The sequence below is a fragment of the Malania oleifera genome, chromosome 9 (genome assembly GCF_029873635.1).
Source record: "Malania oleifera isolate guangnan ecotype guangnan chromosome 9, ASM2987363v1, whole genome shotgun sequence".
NCBI lineage: Eukaryota > Viridiplantae > Streptophyta > Magnoliopsida > Santalales > Ximeniaceae > Malania > Malania oleifera.
This window is the reverse complement of record NC_080425.1, coordinates 94,428,144-94,451,786: the sequence shown is the minus strand read 5'-3', so window position 1 is coordinate 94,451,786 and position 23,643 is coordinate 94,428,144. Positions and strand designations below refer to the sequence as shown.

Genomic DNA, 23,643 nt, shown 5'->3' with positions numbered 1-23,643 from the left:
TCCTACCCTTTTGATGAGTCCCCTGAAAATTAGAAAATCAGTTTTTTTTTTTTTAATAATTCCTTGGAAAACTTTTTGAAAAATAATAATAATAATTCCACATGGTCCTCCTATGGCATTGTAATAATCATACCAAGGTTTCTTCAATCGCAAAAATGGATGCGTTAAGCGTTCAAACCAGTACATATTTCCAGTTTCTTCATACTAATGCCCACCCATGCAGAGTAGTGTTTAAACTAGTTGTTTGGCAAGCAAGAAAAAATAAGGATTTGGCAAGAAAATAATTACCAACAAGACAGGACAGAAGATCCTTAACTAATGCAAAAATCATTATACGATTTTCAGCCATTAACAGCATCAAACGCATAAATTAAATACCGTGAAAATGTTTGGGCATTATGAGCCCATTTTTATGGAAATCAAGCTGTTCATGAAAATTACATAAAAGGTTTATATTGTCATACTTTTGATTGCCCAGGAGTTGTTTTTAAACACCAGAACATGCGAATGTGAAAACAAAGCTTGTGCACATATAATTACTTGCATCCCAGAAAGCATACCCTCCATCATCCCCTTCAGTTTCTTCCCACCATAACCTTCCAGTTGCTTGTCCCCAGTGGCTACCTTTCAAGCTTGCAAATTCCAAAAAAATTTAAAATGAGAGTAAAAAAATACATTGTTAGCATCAATTGAATAATAATATATAAGTGTTTCTACTACATCACTCAGGGGGTTTGAGGAGAGATGGATACTGAATAGATGAAATACATAGAAAACATTGAGATTTGACTCACAAATTAAAAAGTTTTGGAGTGCAATTTAGGCACAAGAGTATGTTAGGACCGGAGGAACCCATGGGTGGGCTTGATATACATGGGTGAACACCAACTTGACCCAAAAGCTTAAGTATATTAGGTCTTGGGTCCAACCATATATATAAGCACCCATCATCCACTCAAATTTTCCAATGTGTGACAAGCTCACAAGTGAAATTCTCAACAATCTCCCCCTCACTTGTGAGTTCTAACTGCTATCCCTTGAACAGAAATCGCCTCCCTTCTAAGAGTAAATCCAATTCTCCAACAGTTGTTCAAGTGGGCCTTACCACTGGCACCTTACGTGCATCGGATTGCATTCCACGTGCTTATGAACCAATCCTACCTCTCACGTTTTGACCTTATTCAGATCCATTCTTATTGGCCTCAGCCACACACTTGGTCCTCCAACTGTTAGCACGTCAGGAGAATTAGCTTCACGTCTCAACTTTTTACGATGTCGCTCACCTAGAGTTACAAGCCATCGACTCTGATACCACTTGTTAGGACCGGAGGAGCCCATGGGTGGGCTTGATACACATGGGTGAACACCAACTTGACCTAAAAGTTTAAGCATATTGGGTCTTGAGTTCAACCATGTATATAAGCACCCATCATCTACTCAAATTTTTCAATGTGTGACAAGCTCACAAGTGAAATTCTCAACAGAGTAATGATTAATTAACAATGTCGGTAGCATGTTCCCTGACAACCCGAGACAAGTGTAAAAAGGATTTAACTGATTTAACAGTTTGATTTTGCCAGTTAGTTTGAATTTTCCATTTTCTTATTTTGGATTTAGATGAGTGAATTTCAACAAAATGTAATTTAAAATTGTATTAAATTTTATCTAAATTCATCCAAATCTAAATCTAAACCCAAAATCAATGATCCCAAAACAAGTGAATTGTTTTATTATGAATTTCTTACTTGAGTAAAATCCAAAACTGTCTTTTGGGCATTACTGCATTCCCTTTCCAAACCTCCCATTCTTCCGCATCCTGAAAATTCAAAGTCTGCAGGAACTGAAAGACTGCCATGGATAAGCATGAGAAGATACTACATGACCCCCCTACCCCCAATAGAATTCTGACCCCACTCTCTTTACTGCTTTCATCCCTATAATAGTAAGTTCATTAAGCACCGGTAGTTTCCCCAGCGATGGCAACAATGCACAATTCTCTATTCTTACTACCCTCATATTGGAGAATGATGCAACTTTCATCCAATTCCGAAATCCGTCACCACTATATCCGTCGATGGTCGATTCTTCCAGCTTTTGATGAGGCCATAGTGCCTCCAGTATGTAAAATTCAGCACTTGAATCTAGTGATTCACTGCTAGTAATCCACTGTAGCTCTAATGCAGATAAGAGCTCCTTATTAACTAAATTGGCCTCCCTTGCTTCCTCGACATTTGATATATTCCTCAACCTAGATGTACAAAGTTCTCCCTTCAGATGCAATAAATTCCTCATCCCCGCAGGCCCACTGTATTTTTACCCAACAATAAAATCTATGTCTGCAGGCTCCTCAATGCACCCACCTGAAAAGGCATGCCTTCAATTCTATTTGCACCACTAGTGTCAAGATAAGGCGAGTTGATTAGCTTCCACATCTCTAACGGAAATCTCTAAAAATACAAACTGTTTCTCAATATCAACGTTTGTAGATTGTAGAGTTTGCTTACTGATTTGGGCATCTCTCTAATATGAGTGATAGAAAGGTTAAGGATCTGTAAATGCTTCAAATCACCAATTCCGTCTGGTAATTCAAAATTTTCACCACCACTCAAGCTTAATACTCATAAGCATTTTAACTTCAGACACAATATCATTGGAACATGATGAGTTATGCAATATCTGCTATAAATGTATCGTGATGGAGGGTTGCATGGAAAGAAAACCAACAAACACTTCGCTTCATAAAGGGACTCAAATTTCTTCTTCCTATCATAATTCTCTGGAGTGCGTGAAACATAGGGAGCCTTACTTATCTCACTTTTTTCATTGCCTTCTACATTAAAATGCAGTTTTCCTACAACATATCGTGCCAAATCATGAATTAGATTATGCATCACAAATAGAGATCCATCACCACTCGATGGTTGGAAAAATGACCTTGACGACAATTCACGAAAATATTGACTGCCAACATCTTCCATAATATAGTAATTAGTAAAAGATGCTTTAATTTGTCAATAATAAACACTTAAAACAATATAGTAAAAAATTATTAAATTGAAAGTTAACACTTTAATTTATTAATATATATATATATATATATGTTGAATTTTAACACTTATTCACCATAAGTTAGGTTATTTATAACATCATTTAGATGTGATATTATAAATAAAGATAGAAGGCATTTATGTATGAGTTTGACAAAAAGACATGAAATTGTTTATTAGTCTTAAAAATTCCAACTATGAAGCCTTAAAAATTTTTACAAAATTTTTTTAGCGACCGCTACTAGCTTCAATGGCAAAACTCATGGAAAAGATCAATCTTTACATCGAAATCCAGGTCTTTGAGATCTTCCGGTCTCTACAGTAGATTCTTGCATTGTTCTTTTTTTTTTTTTTTTGGCATCATTGAGCACGCCTGGAATCATTTGAAGAATGAGTTTCTGTTCGGCGTGCAAATTCCCTCATCAACCTTTTGCGATATTCCATCCTGTGTCGCTCGGCGACATGCTGTCGATACATTATTTCCTGACAAGAGTAAAAGGATTTAACTGATTTATCAGTTCCATTTTGCAGTTTAGTTCGAATTTTCAATTTTTCATGCCTACCCCTACCTTGCAAGGCTATATTTTGGATTTGAATGCATGAATTCCAACAAAATGTATTTTAAAATTGTATTAAATTTTATCGGAATCAATCCAAATTCAAGTTAAAGCTCAAAATCCATGATCAGCAAGTGAGTTATTTTTATTATGAATCCTAGAGGAAAATCCTAAATTATTTAGTCACTTTTATTGAGAGATTTTTTTTTTTTTTTCATAATATATTGTAAATAAGTTGATTATGCAGTGTCCAAAACATGAAAATTCATCAAGAATAATTGTAAGGTGCATCTTTTTCCATAATGAGTGTAGCAAAAAATTAAGATAGATTTTTTTCATTAAGGCTTCAATATTTTGTCTAAATTAATAATATAATAATTCATGATTATTTAAAATCCCACTGTAGAGATATTTGAAAAAAAAAAATGTTCACATTTGGGAAGGAAATTACATTTACATACCTCTTGGCACATGGGCTCAGGATCAAAGATGGAATTGCCATCCATATCGACACGTGGAATGTACTGAATCTTGGGCCAAAGTTGTCCTTTCCCCTTGGCAAATTTTGGTTTTAGACGAGGACATCCAAAGATTTCCAAGCTGAGAAGCGAGGGGGGCAGCAAATGGCGGGAAATGGATGTGAGTTTAGGGCACGCTCTGATTTGAAGGAATTGAAGAGAGAGATTGTGGTTTTGAAATGGTTTGGAAGATAGTTTTTCTAGATTTGGGAAATTGGAGATGCTCAGGTCGCGAAGAGAGGTGGGCAACATCGTAGTAGCAGCTTTGTCTGAGAACAAGGACAGCAGCAGATCCTCACAGCCGGGCCCCTCAATTCGCAATTCTGTGAGAGAGGTGAGATGGTGAATGGGGTTGTGCAGGTCCTTGAGTTTCTCGCATTCATGGATTACAAGTGATCTCAAGGTTGTGGGCAACCCTCCTTGGGGAAGGGACTCCAGATTACGGCATCCATATAACTTGATTTCGTCGAGGAACCTGAGAGCTTCCAACCCATCTGGCAAGGATTTGAGTTCGGGACAGCACTCAATACAAAAAGACTGAAGGGAGGAGTGGGGAGCCATTCCACCCACTGCCACCGATTCTAACCCCTCACAATCCCATATCCGTAATTTCTCAAGGGAGCTCGGAAGCGGACCCCGGGATGAGACGCACGTGAGAAATGGACACATAAAAACATCTAAGGATTTGAGATAAGGTAGCAGCTGACCGCTGGATGAGATGCACGTGAGAGATGAACAGCCACGAACCTCCAAGGATTTGAGACAAGGTAGCAGTTGACTGCTGGACGAGATGCAAGTGAGAGATGGACAGCCAAAAACCTTCAAGGATTCGAGACAAGGTAGCAGCTGATCGCTGGATGAGATGCAAGTGAGAGATGGACAGCCAAAAACCTTCAAGGATTTGAGACAAGGTAGCAGTTGACCGCTGGATGAGATGCACAAGAGAGATGGACACGCATAAACTTCCAAGGATTTGAGACAAGGTAGGAGCTGACCACTGGATAAGATGCAAGTGAGAGATGGACAATCATTAACATTCAACGATTCGAGACAAGGTAGCAATTGACTGCTGGATAAGATGCACGTGAGAGATGAACAGTATACAATGTCTAAGGATTTAAGACGCGGTAGCAGCTGACCACTGGATAAGATGCACCTGAGGGATGGACAGTTACAAATGTCCAAGGATTCGAGACAAGGTGGCAGCTGACCACTGGATGAGATGTGCGTGAGGGATGAACAACTATCAACGCGCAAGGACTTGAGACAAGGTAGCAGCTGACCACAGGATGAGATGGACGTGAGAAACGGACATGCACAAATGTCCAAGAACTCGAGACAGTTGGCACTGGGTCTCTCCGCCTCACACAAAAAAATGCACTTTAGAGCTGCACAATCATCAATGCAAAGTCGTCTGAGAGTGGGGGGAAAACCTGTGTCTGGAAAAGAAACCAGACTTTCACAGTTACAAATCGACAGATATTCAATAGAGGTGAGGGTGTGAAACGATAGTGGCACAGGCAAACCCTGTTGATTCTCTCCTCCTCCTCCTCCTTCCAAGGAAACAAGGTCGAAAGCATCTTCAATCTCCAAACTTCGAAGGGTATTGAGATGATGGTATAGTTGTTGTTGCTCCATATTAATCTTCTTATATCCTTTGCCATTAACACGCAATTCTTCAAGCTTAGGTAAACCAGTGATACTCGATGAAAAAAATTGTGCAGAGACATCCACTTCTCGAACTTCGTACGCAGTTAGTGAGACAAGGGACTTGAAGTCAACCTTCTCTGTTATCACCATTCTATTGCATCCAAAAATATCAATTTCACGGAGTGAAGGAAAAGTACCTTCAGAAAAGGAAACCACCAATTGACCACACTCTTCAACAGAAAGTACCTCAAGTAAAGGAGGAATGTTCTTATTAATGGGCAACTCTCCCATAAGTTTGGGACAACACTTAACAATAAGCTTACGGAGTTTAGGCATTACTGCATTCACCTCCCAAACCTCCCATTCTCCCATATCCTCAAAATTCAAAGTCTCCAAAGATTGAAAGGCTGCCATGAATGAGCATGAGGAACTACATGACCCCTGCCCCCAGTAGAATTCTGATCCCACTTTCTTTACAGCATTCATGCCTATAATAGTAAGTTCCTTGAGCACTGGTAGTTTCCCCATCGTTGGCAACAATGCACAGTTCTGACAATTCTTTAATCTTACTACTCTCATATTTGAGAATGATGCATCTTTCATCCAACTGGGAAATCCATCACCCCTGTATTCCTCGATGGTCAATTCTTCCAACTTTTGATGAGGTCGTAGTGCCTCCAGTATGTCAAATTCAGCACTTGAGTCTACTGATTCACTGTCATTATTCCACTGTAGCTTTAAAGCAGACAAGCCCTCCTTATTAACCAAATTGGCCTTCCTTGCTTCCTCGGCATTGGTTACATTCCTCAACCTAGATATACAAAGTTCTCCTTTAAGATACAATAAATTCCTCAATTCTCCTATCCCTGAAGACCCACTATAATTTTCCCCGACAATAAAATCTGGTAATGTCCGCAGGCTCCTTAATTCACCAATCCGAGAAGGCATGCCTTTAATCATCCCTGCACCACTAATGTCAAGATGACGCAAGTTGATTAACTTCCACAACTCTGATGGAAATCTCCGAAAGTAAAAACATTTTCTCAATATCAATGTTTGTAGATTGCAGAGTGTGCTTACTGATTTCGGCATCTCCCTAATATAGGTTTCAGAAAGGTTAAGGTACCGTAGATGCTTCAAATCACCAATTCGATCTGACAACTCAAAAATTTCAAAACCACTCAAATTTAATACTCATAAGCATTTTAACTTAAGACATAATATCATTGGAACATACCAAGTAATGTAAGTTTTGAAATAAAAGTGTTGTGATGGAGGGTAGCATCGGAGGAAAGTCCGTAAACACTTCGCTTCATCAAGGTCCTCAAATTTCTTCTTAACATCATATTCCTCGGAAGTGTATGAAAAATGGCGAACCTTATTTATCTCACTTTTCTCATCACCTTCTGCAATATTTCGTGCCAAATTATGAATGAGATCATGCATCACAAATAGAGATCCATCGCCACTTGATGGTTGGAAAAATAACCTTGACGACAATTCACGAAAATATTGATTGCCGACATCTTCCATTTGTTCCCCTGAAATGTACCCCTGAGCTATCCACAAAAAGACTACCTCCCTCTCCTCAAATTCATAATCCTTCGGGAATATTGAACAATATTCAAAGCAGGGTTTCAAATATGCAGGGAGATGATAATAACTCAATTTTAATGCTGGAACAATTCCATTGCTCCCCTCCTCAGATAAATCCCATATTTCACTATTCAATACATCTTCATATTCACGCACATTCAATTTATTGCGCAAAAGGCCACCAAGTGATTTTGCTGCCAAAGGCAAGCCTTTGCACTTCTCCACAATTTTCCTACCAATTGAGATCAAATTGGGGGGGCATGCTTCTTCCATATCCCCAGCCTCAAATGCATGTTGCTTAAACACCAACCAACAATCATCATCGGATAAATGGTTCAAGGAAAAATGAGATCTCATAGGTGCCATTGTTGATACGACATTATGGTTGCGGGTTGTCACTATGATTTTGCTTCCTTGTTTTCCAGATCCAAAGGGAGACCGCAAATTATCCCAATCAACATAATCAGTATTCCATACATCATCTAAAACAAGTAAAAATTTCTTTTCTGTTAATGTCTCATTCACTTTGGTTTGAAGTTCATTCAACTCATTCAAACTAGAGGATTGGGAAGTGAATGACTCAAGAATTGCCTTTGTGATTCTCTTTATATCATAGTTATCTGATACACAAACCCATGCTTTTTCATGAAAATGCCCATACACCGTTTCATCATTGAACACGTGTCGGGCCAAGGTTGTCTTCCCTATCCCTCCCATCCCAACGATGGGAATTACACCAACTTTCTCACCGCTTCCATTATCGGTTAAGATTGATTGTTTCAGCTTTCTTATGTCCTCAGCCCTGCCATAAATACGAGGATCAAACACACAAGATGTGGTATGTGGCCTTGACGGAACTTCTGTCAGTCTTTGAAGTATCTTCTCCAAACCAAAATGATCCTTTTGTTCCAAAATATTTCTGAATCGGCCATCAATCTCTTTTATCTTTGAACTCATCTGATATCTGAACAAAATAATACTTGGGTTCAAACAAGTAGGGATGAAGGATTGCACCTTACTGGTAGTAGCTTGGGGGTCAGCCATCAACTTACGCCGCAAAGCTTCAGTATCGAACTCATCAAGTAGATCCTCCACATCATAAGCTAAGTCTCTCAGATCTTTTAACCAGGACCTGAGAGCAGAATTTTTGGTTTGTTTATTTTCTGCATCTTGTAGAACATCTTGAATCATCTGCAACCGTTTTCCCCATCCGACAATCCGAGAATGAAGCCCCTCTCGGTCTGCAAAATCCAACAACTCACGGGAGGCAAGTCTGTCAAACAGCACTTGCAGGATTGCACCCAGAAACAGCTCTCCCACCGGCATACTATAAAATTCTCTTCAATCCAAAACGACGATGATCAAGAAGTGCGTGTTACAATGTATCTTCTCGAGGAGCACGATGAATTTAAGTATTTTTGCTGTGCAAAATTAAGCAATGCAAATGAAATGAAAAATGCTGATGACTGAAAAGGGCATGTGGGCAAAGGAGCGTACAAGTCCAACGCACCTAACCTTCCTAACTACTTGCAATGCTTATAAAATCATAAATTATAAAATTATTGGTCATATTTTTTTGTCAATTTTTTTATTGCAAACAAATTATAATATTTGTATTATTAGTATGTTTTATATGTCCAATTCAATATATTGTCCTTTAGAAATTAATTTATTACAACATAAGAACAATGAAAAAAATATAAATACACACATAATTCAAAAAACACTAAAACTCTTTTTAAGAAGCGTAAAAGTTTAAAACATTCAAATACACTAATATGCACCAAAGTTGTGTGTGCTAAAAAAAAAATTCATGACCGCACCCACTTTCCGTTATGTAATATTTGCTATTCTGGCCTCCAACTACACCATTACCGTTGTGTTACACTACCCAATACCGCAATTTAAAATCATGTGATTAAGTAATAGCAAATTTTATAATGGTGTAACATTGGACAAATTCAATTTGCAAATATAATTTTTTAAATACTTTAAATTACAAAATTCTTGATCATTTAATTTTTATCATTCTACTATTTTTAATATCTTGCTTCTAAGATTTTTATTTTCTATTTGAGTACATTAATTTTTCTACGCGTAATTGTCCTTTATCCGTAATCTAAGCAAAACAAAAATACAATCAACTATATCTCTCTCAAACCCAAATGGCAATATATCTATGATTACTACTTGCATCATAAACAATTCCTATTTATACTTCTAAATTTATATTCCTAATCTAATTTAATTTTTAAGCTTGGTGTGAGTTAAAGCCATTACTGCTGCTATGCTTGATTCTCAAGAAATTATTTTGTATCCTTTAGCCATAATCTCTAGCTTGTAGCCAAATTATACGCCTAAAAGATGCAGGCTTAGGATCCGTTTAGTTGTGAAAAAAAATATTTTATTTTAGTTTTAACTATTAAAAAATTACAAAAAAAATAGATAATTTTTATTTTTATAGTAAATGTATGAAATAAATGAATAAAAATACACAACTGTAATACTATTATATTGTAAAAAAAGTTTATTTTTTATTTTAATATTTATCTAAAAAATAAGAAAACATTCTTTAACTATTTTTAAAATTTCGAACTCTTAATTTGCGTATGGAAGAATGAAATTCATATCTTGAAGTTTAATTTGTGATTATGCATAAAATTTCTTTTAAATCCATATAAATCAAATTCAAGGCCTCAAAATTCATGGTCTTAAATATGATATTATATAGGTTTTGAAGAATTCAAAAATAAATTGTCTTTTTTGTAATTATTTTGAAATCTAAAATAAATAAATAAAAACTATTTCAAACATTTAAACAAACTCTTTTTCATACCCTTTTTTATGATACTAAGAAAACTTAAAAAATAAACTAAAATTGTTCTATAATTACTTGAAAAATTAAAAAATATTTTCCACAACAAAACAAGCCCTTAGTGATTGCAAGCACAATTTTTACAGCAATCTTAGTGATGTAGACTATTCAAGAAGCCAAATTGATTTGTTTTATAAAAGAAAAGATATAAATGAACTTCTATAAAACAATTCAATGAGATTCATCCAATTGTATTGAGTGTGGAATATTATTGAGAAAATAGAATCCATGTTATCAAAGAATTTCCTGCAATTATTTCAAACTATGTTTTTATATTCTAGGCAGACTGTTTTCAAGAAAATGTAAGATTCATTAAAAGGAAAGAGAGGAGGAAGGGGCTTGAAGCTTCTTTTTACAGATCCATTAGGCTTAAGCTGGCTGCATTTACAACTGAAGATAACCCGCCTCTCATCTCTCATATACACTCCCAATTAAGGTTTAAACCTGAAATTTTAAACTCTAATTGTTGGAAACGGTATCCATATAATATTATATTTCTTTTGTTTGATCAAATTATATGTACTTTTGATATAAATTATTTTAAAAGTATGTGTATGTGTATGTGTATGCGTTTGCTTTTATTGGGGGACCTCATTGGTCATGGTCATGAGCTGTGGAAGTTGTAGTAATAATTGAGACTTTTTCTTTTGGCACAATAATTCAGATGATTGAATTGATAGAAATTACAAATGTGGTAGGCCTCCCCACACGACATGTTCTAAAGAAAAAATTATTAAGTACATTGAGCTTACTTTTGAAAAGGTCAAGGAAACAAAAAGTCATAGTCAGTGGATGAGTGGTGGTGGGTGGAGGAGAGGTGGCTTCACCCACACATGATAAGATAATGCATAATGCAGGACCACAGCCACTGGTTCTTCAGTATATGTGCATTGGGTACAAATTCAAAATTTTAACTTTCAAATTTTTTTCCCCCTTAGAGATGGAATGTCAAAATTTTTAAAAAGCATTAAATCACTAATTTATCTATTATTAAATTTTATTGGACTCTCTTGTCCTAATTAATAGCATATATACAGAGACTTTTTATCTCCAACCACAACACAATCCAATCCAATCCAAGCTGAATTTCTTCGATGGAATTATCATGCTAACTGACAATCAAAACGAATTTGAACTTTGACCGAACCAAAACATGAAAAGATTTAAGGTTTAATTAAAGCAGTAAAACAAGTTGGGGATTACTAGAGTAATTATCAGGGTTCGAACCTTATTGCGTAATTAATTGCAGCTATATCTCTCTTGATTCAATTTTTAAGCTTGGTGCAGATTAAAGCGATTACCACTGCTATGTTTGATTCTCAAGAATTATTTCGTATCCTTTAGTCATCATCTCTAGTCCGTAAATTGTACGCCTAAAAGATGCAGGCTTATGACCCATTTAGTTATGAAAAAAAAATGATTTTAATTATAGTAATTAAAAAATTACAAAAAAAAAAAAAAAAAAAAGCTAATTTTTTTTTAATATTTGTATGAAATAAATGAATAAAAAACAAATTTGGAACATTATTTTTCTTGTAAAAATAGTTTTTTAATGTTTTAATTTTTTTGAATAATTACAAAATATCATCTTATTTTTTACGTTTTAACATTTATCTAGAAAATTAGAAAACATTTTGAAGTATTTCTTAGATTTCTAACTCTTAATTTGCGTGTAGAAGCATGGAATTCAAATCTTGAATTTAATTAGTGTGATTATGCATAAAATTTCTTCTAAATCCACACAGATGAAATTCAAGTCCCAAAATCCATGGTCTTAAATATTATCTCATATATATTTTTTGAAGAATTGAAAAATAAATTGTCTTTTTTATAATTATTTTGAAACCTACAATAAAAGAATAAAGACTATTTCAGCATTTAACCAAACTTTTTCCTTTGGAACTTCTACATGAATACAAAATTTGAGCAGAGGAACTAAAACTTGGGACACCGTCGTTGGAAGCATTTCTCAGTAAATTAATTTAATTATTTACTGATTACAGTTATTTAAGCCCTCACAACGAGCCGACTAAGTGTAGAGCAAACTGAACCAACCAAATTGTGCTAAAAAATTGAAACTAAATTGGTCAGTTCTATAGCTGAGAAGATCAGATTAACTGAATCTATTTAAGTGCATGATTTTTTTGTTTTTTCAAACCCAAAAAAAAAAGAGCATGGTTTTAGAAATGCAAGAGTAATGCTAATTTTAATTCCCCTAAGACTACCAAACAATAATTTAGCTATAAAAAAGAAGAAGAAACCCATCATAAATGTTAGAAAAGAGAACAAAGATTAAGGAAACACTTGCACCTGAGAAAGCATACCTTCACCATAACTTGCAATTTGCAAATACTTGCACTTGACCTGACAGGGCTGCAAAATCCAAAGGAAAAAAAAACTAGTGAGAGTGCTATGAATTTCAGAATTTTGTGCAACAATTTTTATCTTTCCACCAGATGACACCAGATTAATAATATGCTATCAGTATTATTAAAAAAAAAAAATCTAAACATGAAATAAGAGAATGAAAGCAACCCAAGAATATCAAACTAAATCTTAGTTCTCTAGCAAAGAATTTCAGGGAGCAATGTTGCTGGCTCACGTTGGGCATAACTTTCAAGGAAATATGTACACTGATACACAGGGTTTTAATTCTGCAAACCAGATTTTAATTCTCTAGCAAACAACCAAGAAATTGAGAATCACAATTCCTATATATTTAATTAATTAATTCTATTTCACTGATAAGAGTCTGTTCTATGCATTCTGTTTGATAAACTATTAACAAGGCTTAATCAGTTAGTTGATTGATATTATTTGGCTCTCTATAAATATTAACGGTATTTTTAAATTAAACCAAAGTTATTATAGCTAAAGAACCATGCACTCTTTGTATGCTCTTGGATTTTATGTTATGTAATACAAAAATAAATAAAATAAAATAAAAGTAAATTTGGCACCTAAGACTTGTCATCTGCACATCTACAATGAACGATGAACAATTGAATTTTGGGGATCAATTGGCTCGGTGAAGTGTCCTACAGATGACCAGAGGCTAAATATTGTGAGTGCTGCTCCGAGGCTAAGTTTTATTAGACAAACCCTTTCCAGTTCAATATCTATATTTCAGGCAATTTGAGACTAAACCCACTTGAATATTTTGAAAAAAAAAAAAAAAGAGAAATATAAGTAATTCAAGAATAAAATGCGCGGAAAAGACAGAAAAGTTTAAAACTTTTGAGCAGTTCGTAAAAGTTTTAGAACTTCAGGAAGGTCTATGCCGTACTGTTAAATCTCAATGATGTTTCAGAGAAGTTTGGGGAGGTCAGTAAATATACTCAATTCAATTTATTTATTTATTTATAGCAGGAGATAACATTTTGTTGCCAAAGAATAAAATCCTTCATACATCTTCAGTATATGTGTGATGCGAATTGGGTTGTGCCTAAAGAATTTTATGCAGTACAAATTCAAATTATCTTGCAACCAATTGTCAAACTAAATGCAGTAATACAAGTTGGCAATCAGGGTTCGAACCTTATTGGTGCCACCGCTGCTAGCTTGGGTGGAAAAACTCATTGAGAAGATTGATCTTTACATCAAAATACAAGTCTCTGAGATCTTCCAGTCATGTTTCTGCAGGAGATTCTTGCATTGTTCTTTTCTTTTTTTTGCCATCATTGAGCACGCCTGGAATCATCTGAAGAATGAGTTTCTTTTCGGCGTGCAAATTCCCTTACCTTTGATCCAGCAGCATGTGTTTCCTTTCGAATCCAAACAAAGGGAAAGTAAAAAATCAATATCAAAAGTCTTGAGGAAGAAGAAGATGAAGAACAGATGCAGATGGATTTGTTTAATTGCTTAATTTATTCGCACCTGTTTAGCTACATATCCCAAATCACGTGTCTTTGATTTGCGAACCTAAAATTAATTTTTATAGTATTTATCTATAATCTCTAATATTATAAATGAGATTCTCTTTTTAGTATATTCAAAAATATCAAATTTATCTTTATAACAATCAATGATTATTTCAAAATATTTTTTTAACTATCCACAATTATTCCAAAATACCCTTACAGTTATCTCAAATTATCTAAATATTAAATTTATCTTTATAACTATGAATGATTATTTATCCATGATAGCATAAATTGGTGGAAAAGGATTCATATAGCCAACCCCACCTAGTGGGACTTAAGGCTTCGTTTTGTTGTTATTGTTGTTGTTATTGTTTGTTGTAATGATTATTTCAAAAATATTTTTTCAACTATCCATAATTATTCTAAAATACCTAACAGTTATGTCAAATTATGTCAAAATAACCCTATAACTAATTATAACTATCCCAAAATAGCCTCAAACTTTTTTTTTTTTTTTTGATAATTTTTTAAAATTTTTAAAAATAGAAAATCTGGAGCACGCACATAGCACATGCACATAGCTAGTTAATTATAATAGCTTCTTCGACCAATATTAGAATAAAAAAAGAATATGGCAAAAGACACTAGCTTTCCTTGAGCAGCTGAGCTTTGATAAAAAGACAATAACTTTACATAAGGTTTCAAAAATTTCAGGAACCTTCCCTAAGATTTCAAAAATCTTAGGGACCTCCCCTAAGATTTCAAAAATCTTAGGGACCTCCCCTAAGATTTGTCAAAACGACACAAACCTTCCCTTGTATTTTACAAAAAGATAAAATTTTTAGAGAAGGAATTGACTTTTTTGGTAAACCTCAAGGGAGATTTGTGACATTTTTGAAACCTCAAGAGAGGTTTGTGTCATTTTTGAAAAAACCTCAAGGGAGGTCCCTTAGATTTTTGAAACCTTAGGGGTGGTCTCTGTCCTTTTACTAAACCTCAAGGGAGGTGAGCGTTTTACCCAGAAAAAAAAAAAAAAAAAAGAATAGCCCTTAAGCCTATTCTATACTTCTTTTTGTTCCTTGTAATATTTCACAATTTCTATGTTACAAGGTGTTTCTAATTCTCTTAAAATTTAAATCGAAAAATTGCAATATGAAAGTCAAACATCAATTACTAATATTTTACTTTATTAAAATATAATACTGATGCTTTTCATTTTTTTTATCATAATCGACACCAGTATGATTTACTTTACAAACACTTTTCCACCATTTTAATACATTTCACTTTGTACCATAGAAATTTATACCAATTTTCAATTTTATAATCTTTTTTTATTTTATTAACTTTTAAAAACAAAAGAACAAGAAAGACATGAAACAATTCAAAATATAAGTATGACCCAACTAACCCTGTGTATGTCTCCATTAATTAATAAAACAAAAATACATTAAACACTTCATTAATTTTTTAGACACATAAGACATACGAATAATATAAACATACAATAAGAACAACGAGGATATATATATCTAGACATGTAATTGTTCTATCAATACTGATCTAAAACAAATGTAAATTTCTTATCCTAACCAAATAACTTAGTTAATTGAACTAAAGGATCCAAAATACACTAAAACTCTTTTTAAGAAGGTTAAAAATTTAAAACATACAAATATACTAATATGCACAAGGTTTATAGAATGTATATTCCTAAAAATAAATTAGTTTTAGTAAGTTTGTTATAATTAGTTATACAAAAAATTATGTTGTTACTATAAAGCAAATAAGAATGTGAAACATTTTATGAAACATAGTAAGGAATAGACAAGGAATAACTATTCCCATATTTCATTATCGGAATTTTTATTCCCTTTTTCTTACTTGTTCAATGAAATAATTAGGAATATATAAGGATTAACTATTCCCTTATTCCCCAAAATTTAAACTATATTCTATTTTATACGTATGAATAGCTATTCCACTAAACCAAGCATTAAAATTAAAAATTTAATGTGTATTTATCACAAAAAGTAGTATAGTTAACTTTGTATCTATGCTAATATTTTTATTTTTGATTTTTTGTTTTAATTAAGATTGTTCTTTATTTGCTTATCTTGGAATTTTATAAGATATAAGAATCCCTTAAATGACTGGAGCTTAGCAATTTCGTTTAAAAGATATATCCTAAAATATTTTTTATTGTCTGCCTGACATTTTTAAAGAGACACAACACCCTAATAAATTGCATAAATGATTTATAGTTAGTAATAATGAATTCATGAAAGTGTAAGTGTGATAGGCCTCCCTGCACATGATATGTTTCAATGAAAAAATTATTAGGTCAATTGGAACTTAGATTTAAAGTTAAATTAGATTTATATACTATGTAATACAAAATTTATATTAAAATTCATCTAAATCCATTTAAATCCAAATATAAGATTCAAAACTTATGCTCCCAAACGTTAAATTAGTGTATTCGTTAATATAATTTTACTATATGTACGGTATTATGTTAGACTAAAAGTAATTATAAATATTTAACCCAACTAAAATACAAACAACTATCCTGTTGACTGGTGAACAACACTAATTCTTCAATGTCAATTATTAAAAGACATGCAATAAATGTAGCAATAATCTAGAGTTTTAGATTATTGTTTTTATAAACATAACTATCACGAAAGCACTCACAAAATACATATATATATATATATATATATATAAATTTAATTTCATCTACATATGTTCAAATAAAAGGTAAAATAATTATTGTAGTGGATTCAATCTAATTATGCCAATCCAATCCTAGAAAAGAATGGCACTTTAGGGTGTTAGTAAATAATTTAAATTATGCCAATTACATCATGATGTGCATGATAATGTAAATAATTTAAAACGCTTAGAAACTTAAAATAATATTGTAAAAAATTATTAACTAGTAAGTTAACACTTTTAGGGATACCAAATCTCTTTTATGGCACGATTAATTTACAGGAGCAAAGGGGTGTTCTCTTAAAGATGCATTTTATAAGAATAATACATTGCTCAATTTAATTTCTCTATTACTAATATGAGATAAAGTTTATTTTATTGTATGAGAATATAACCCTTTTATACATATTCACATGGTAAGATGAAATCGTTGCATAAAAATTACACTCTTAGTATTCTCATTTGGGACTTCTCAAAAATTGTTCAATATGACATTATAAATGGTTAGGATATCCATGTTATTATATTAGGTATTTAGCTATGAGGGCATAAGGGGCACAACAAGGTGTCCCTCCTCCTCCTAGGTAATTCAAGATGGAATAATTAAGGTTTTCTGAATATTTAGTAATTTGACATTATTTTTAATTTATTAAACAAATCATTAAGCGGACTATAATTTCATTTACAAGCAAAGAAAAGATTTTCATTTAAGATGTATTTGATTGTCTAAGTAATAAACTTCTCATCATATCCTAATTAAATATTTTATGCATACAACAACCGTTTTGTAAAACCTTCAAGCTTAAGATCTGCAAGCACAATTCTTACTCTTATTCGTAATATTATTTCAAAATTTTCTTATAATTCGTCGATTTCTCCTTTTTTTACTTGATCAATATTGGTTCCCTATATTATTATCAGTTTCATCTTTTGAGCATAATATTTTATAAAAAATCCTTAAAAATTAAGAAAAAAAGAGTAAAGGGGCCATATATCACTTTAATGAATGACTAAAGTCTATGCATCTGTTCTTTTTTTTTTTTTTTTGGAATATTATAGTAATAATTAAGATGCTCGAAAGTGATGGAATTATTTACTTCTTTCTCCTTTCTTTTTCTCAAGAAAATAAAATTAACAAAACAATAATAATAATAATAATAATAATAATAAAGTCAAGAAAACAAAACCACTGGTTCTTCAGTATATGCGCATTGGGTTGTGCCTGAACAATTTTACTTAGCACAAATTCAAATTTTTAACTTGCAATTTTGTTTTCCCCCTCAAGGATGGAATGTCAAAATTTTTAAAAAGCATTAAGTTACTAATTTATCTATTATTAAATTTTTATTGGGCTCTCTTATCCCAATTAATAGCTTATATACAGAGATTTTGCATCTCCAGCCACAAGACAATCCAATCCAAGCTGATTTTCTTCGATGGAAATTATCATGCAACCAATTGACGATCTAAACAAATTTGAACTTTGAATGGAGCAAAACATGACAAGATTTAGGGTTTAATTAAAGCAGTAAAACAAGTTGGGAATTTGGGTTCGTACCTTACTGGTGCCACCGGTGCTAGCTTCGGCGGAAAAAATCATGGAGTAGATCGATCTTTACATCGAAATCCAAGTCTCTGAGATCATCCAATCACGTTTCTACAGTAGATTCTTGCATTTTTATTTTTTTTTCCTTTGCGTCGTTGAGGACGCCTGAAATCATCTGCATAACGATTTCTTTTCGCCGTGTGAATTCCGTCATCTCTAATCCACCGGCATGGTGTTTCTTTACGAATGCATACAATGGGGAAGTAAAAAATTAATATCCAAAGCAGAGATGCGGGTGGATTGGTTTAAAAGCAGCTTTGGCTTCCATTATTAAAAGGGTAAAAAAAAAAAAGATAATAAGAATAGTTCCTATGCCTATTCATGAAACATGAAAATCACCATTCGTATTTTAAGTATTTCTCTCTCTCTTAAAATTCAAATTCCGAATACTAATAATACTCAATACTTTTCAATTTTTTATCATGCCAATTTTTAATTTTATATATTTTTTATTTTTTCCATTTTATTAAATTTTAAAAATAAAGAAACGAGAGAGACATGAAATAGTTAGAGTATATTTGGAATCGTTGTTGTTTTTTTATTTTTTGTTTTTATTTCCATTATTCTATAGTAAATAAATAAATTTTTCTGTTTCTATTGTCAATTTTTAACTATTTATCAAAAAAATTTTAATTTAATTTTATAATTTTTAATTATTTTTGACAACCTGTTACCAAAAATTTTAATATCTAAATTTTTTAAATTAAATTATTCATTTTACACATTTTTAAATTAAAATCAAAATTAAATAATTATATGAAATTAAATATAAATAAAATAAAAATATACATAAATTGCATAAATGAGGTACAGGTAGCACTATTAAATCTATAGTAATTTCATAGAGGACAAAGATCATCGTTTTCAAGCTATGAAGTTTTATATTAGTTTATATCGAGACTTATGAAAAATTTAACATTAGAAGAGATAGATCTTTTAATAGGAAAGGAAAAGAAAAATGATTGCTTGAAGCAAACATAATATGATATAATCTTCTAGATTTGAAGAGCAACAAATGTTCATAGAATGCTTTTAATGAGGCTATAACTATCAAAGTCTATCAAAAAATTAAAGTCAAAATCAACACTGAAAGTTAAAGGTTTGGTAGATGGTAGTTTTGATGGTCTCTAAGTGGATAGCAATTTTCAATTTCTTTGTTTCTTTTGGATTAGTTTGTTTGGCATTTGGCCTTGTTTTGATTTTTGTTAAATTAATGAAATCATCTCTAAATTAATTGCTTTAATTGAATACTAATTTCAACTGAGATGAAACCACTCATACACTAGCAATAATAATCAATCAAACAGTGCTTAAAAAATTAAAATTGAACCGATTGGTTAGCTGATTGTATAGCTAATAAAATCAAATCGACGAAATTTAGGATCCATTTGGATTAAAGATTTTATTTGAGAAAAAAAAAAAGGAAAGGAAAATAAGGAGAAAATTTATTTTCCCTTATAATTTTTCATATTACTTAAAAAAATTATTTTAATATGACTAAAAATTAAGAAAAACTAAATATTAATAATATATCAAATCAATATTTTGTTCATAAATTTAATATATATTTTACTTTCTTTCCTACTTTTTCGGTAATCAAACATGAAAATATGAATTCTTTCATCTTTTTTTTCCCTTCCCTAATGTTGTTTGAGTTTCAAATGGAGCTTTACATGTTTACTACATAAAAATAAAATGAAGTCGAATTTTTTATTTAATTTTAATCATAAAACACATACCAAATTATCAATTATCATATGATTACCGATGTAGGGTCGAAGCTCCAGACAACTCTAATCTAACAAAATAACATCTAAAGTTTAAATATTTGAACAAGTGAGGCATCATTCGAAACTTGAAAAATATTAGAAAATGCAAAGGAAACTATCAAGGAATTCGCAATTTCATGTTTAGTGATGAGAAAAAGTGAGAAAATAAAAAATAAATCAAATCTATGGACAAAATTTTGATTTTACATGTTAAAGTTTGATATACATTGTTGATTTGACTATTTAAACTTTTAGGTAAAATGGTAATCTAACATAGTATCAAAGGTTTTGTTACCAGGAGGTCCTGAATTCTAATCTTGTTGTCTGTCTTTATTCTATGGCATTATTTGTTATTTGTTTATCTTACCGCTTTTAGGTAAAGTGGTAATCTAACATTACAAATTATTAAAATTTTATTTTTTCTAATTTTTAAACTTACTAAAATAAACTTTCCTTTTTAATAATATTTATATAAAAAAATATAATGAAAAATAAATTTTCTCTTTCTCTTTCCTAAACAAAATTCTTAAGGGTCCGTTTGAATCAAGAAATTTAATTCGAAAAGGAAAAAGAAAGGAAAATAAGGAAGAAACTCATTTTCCCTTATCTTTTCCTTCTCCATTAACCTCCATTTTAAACTTAAAAAATATTAGAAAAAGAAAAAGAAAAAATCAAAGATTCCATATTTACGTGTTTGATTAATAAATAAAGAAAATAAAATATATCAAATTTATAAATAAAATTTTGATTTGCACACTACTTATGTTTAGTTTTTCTTAATTTTTAGTCATATTAAAATAAATTTTTATTTTGAATAAAATTTAATAGGTAAGGAAAATATAAGAAAAAAATGAGTTTCTTTCTTATTCCTTTTCCTTTCTCCAAACAAAATCCAAGATTCAAACAGACCCTTAAATATTACCAAAAATGAAAATTTATTCTAGCATAATTAAATATTAATGTTGTGTAAAATTAAAATTTTGTCCACAATTTTATTTTATTTTTTATTTAATTTTTTTTCACTTTCCTTGATAATCAAACATGAAAATGTGACTCTTTCATGTCTTTTTTTTTTTTCGCTCTATTATTGACCACGGACTTGAGTGATACAAAGGCCAAATGAAGAAATGACTGTCATTCTTAAATGCTTCATGCAATATTGGTTCCCTATGTTATTATAAGTTTCATTTTTGAGCATAATATTTTATGAAGAATCCTTAAAGACTAAGAAAAAAAGAGTAAAGCGGCCATATATCACTTTAATGAATGACTAAAGCCTATCCATCCCTTCTTCTTTTTTTCTTTGTTTGGAATATTGTAGTAATAATTAAGATGCTCAGAAGTGATGGAATTATTTACTTACTTCTTTCTCCTTTCTCCTTTCTTTTTATTGAGAAAAGAAAATAAAAAAAATAAAAAATAAAGAAAGCCAAGGAAACAAAACCACTGGTTCTTCAGTATATGTGCATTGGGTTGTGCCTACACAATTGTTTCTTCTAGAGATATAATTTTCAATTTTTCCTAGCCCCTACCCTTACTAATCAACCCCATTTGTTAACATGTGTTTTCTTCACTTTAAAAACTATATTTACCATCAACAAGTAATAACTTTAAATTGACAAAGTTAACATATTGGTCTGTTGAAAAGTATTTAATTTTTTTGTTCATAAGAGTTTTATTAGATTTAAAAGTAAATAATGTGAAGTATATGTTTTTGTCCACACGAAAGAGTGGTTATAAAAATATCTTATCTTATGAAGAATCATAAAAGATTAAGAAAAAAGATAAAGTGACTTTCTATCACTTTAATAAATGACTAAAGTCTATGTATATATTTTTCATTTATTTGGAATATCGTAATAGTAATTCCGATACTTCCAAGTGATGGAATTGTTTACTCGCTCATTTCTCCTTTCTCAAGAAAAGAAAAGAAAAAAACCAAGAAAACAAAATGTCCCAAGTGAGTGGATGAAGTGGTGGTGGGTGGAGGTGGTAGGCCTCGACACATGATATGATGGTGTAGGACCACAACCACTCGTTCTTTAGCATATGTGCTAAACAATTTTACTTGGTACAAATTCAAAATTTTTAATTTCAAATTTATTGATTATTAAAATTTTATTGGACTCTCTTATCCTAATTAATAGCATACATACAGAGATTTTGCATTTCCAACCACAATCCAATCCAATCCAAGTTTATTTTCTTGGGAATTTGAGCTTCAAATGGAGCAAAACATAAAGAGATTTAAGGTTTAATTGAAGGAATAGAACAAGTTGGGGATTAGGGTTCCAACCTTCTAGAATAATTAATTGTAGTCATATCTCTTGATTCAATTTTTAAGCATGGTGCGAATTAAAGCCATTACCGTTGCCATGTTTGATTCTCAAAAAAATATTTTTGTAACCTTTGGTTACCAACTCTAGTCTGTACGCAAATTATACGCCTAAAATATATAAGCTTAAGACATGTTGGGGATACGGAGACAAATTTTCTGTGAAACGATATAGGGGTATTTGGGGAATTTTATAATCCCTCTGTACGTGTAGGGTTAGCATTAATACAATGTTATACCTAATTTTGATTAACAGTGAATTTTAACCGCCACTTGCTCCAATGGACGTAGGCATTCCACTTAACCACGTTAAATCCTTATATTGTGTTTATTACTTTCATTTATCTATATGTGTTTCCATATTATTCATTGTAATTACTGCATTGCACAATCATTTCTGCATTCATTCCCACAACAAATTGCTTAATTTATTCACCCAAAATGTCCTCTATTCTGTAAAATGTATTTCTATTTTTATGCACTTATTTAATTATATCTCAATTCATCTTTTACGTTTGATTTCCTCACCTAAAATTAAATATTGTAATATTAATTAATAATAAAAGTTTTACAGCTAATGTTAAAATAATAATAAAGTAATAGTAATTTTTTTATAATTCCTTGAAAAATTTTAAAATAATAATAATAATAATTCCTCCTAGTCCTCCTATGGCAGCATTGTAATCATCATACCAAGGTTTCTACAATCGCGACCAGCACATACATTTCCAGTTTCTTCATAATAAGGCCCACCCATGCATGAATCCTCATGCAGAGCAGTGCTTAGAGTAGTTGTTTGGCAGCCAAGAAAAAATGAGGATTTGGCAAGAAAATAATAAATCATTATACGATTATCAGCCATTCACAGCATCAAATGCATAAATTAAATACCGTGAAAATGTTTGGGCATTATGAAACCATTATTATGGAAATCAAGCTGTTCATGAAAATTACATAAAAGGTTTAGATTGTCATGCTGCCCCTCAAGCACTGGATAGCAATGCAGAGCAGTCGTCAAATTGAGAGCACATTTTCCCACTTGGCGCAGGATTTGTTTTTTAACACTAGAACCTGTGCATGTGACAACAAAGCTTGCACATATATAATTA

The 23,643-nt window shown here is 31.8% G+C and overlaps 1 protein-coding gene across 5 annotated transcripts; it reads right to left on the bottom strand.

Annotated features, from left to right (window-relative positions):
- Positions 1–323: 323 nt before the first annotated feature.
- On the bottom strand, positions 324–18,651 carry LOC131164999 (putative disease resistance RPP13-like protein 1). Of its 5 annotated transcripts, XM_058122589.1 has the most exons (5): positions 18,383–18,651; positions 13,781–14,007; positions 12,568–12,616; positions 4,066–8,789; positions 3,167–3,530 (listed from the first exon to the last, which is right to left on the bottom strand). In XM_058122589.1, the coding sequence occupies exons 4-5, from the start codon at positions 6,862–6,864 to the stop codon at positions 3,408–3,410; spliced, it is 2,922 nt and encodes a 973-aa protein (XP_057978572.1). In that variant the 5' UTR covers positions 6,865–8,789; positions 12,568–12,616; positions 13,781–14,007; positions 18,383–18,651; the 3' UTR covers positions 3,167–3,407. The 5 variants fall into 5 exon arrangements, with proteins under 5 accessions (XP_057978573.1, XP_057978572.1, XP_057978570.1 ...); XM_058122587.1 differs by having other exon boundaries at positions 4,066–12,616; XM_058122586.1 differs by lacking the exons at positions 12,568–12,616; positions 13,781–14,007; positions 18,383–18,651 and having other exon boundaries at positions 4,066–6,926; positions 7,010–8,204.
- Positions 18,652–23,643: the final 4,992 nt, after the last annotated feature.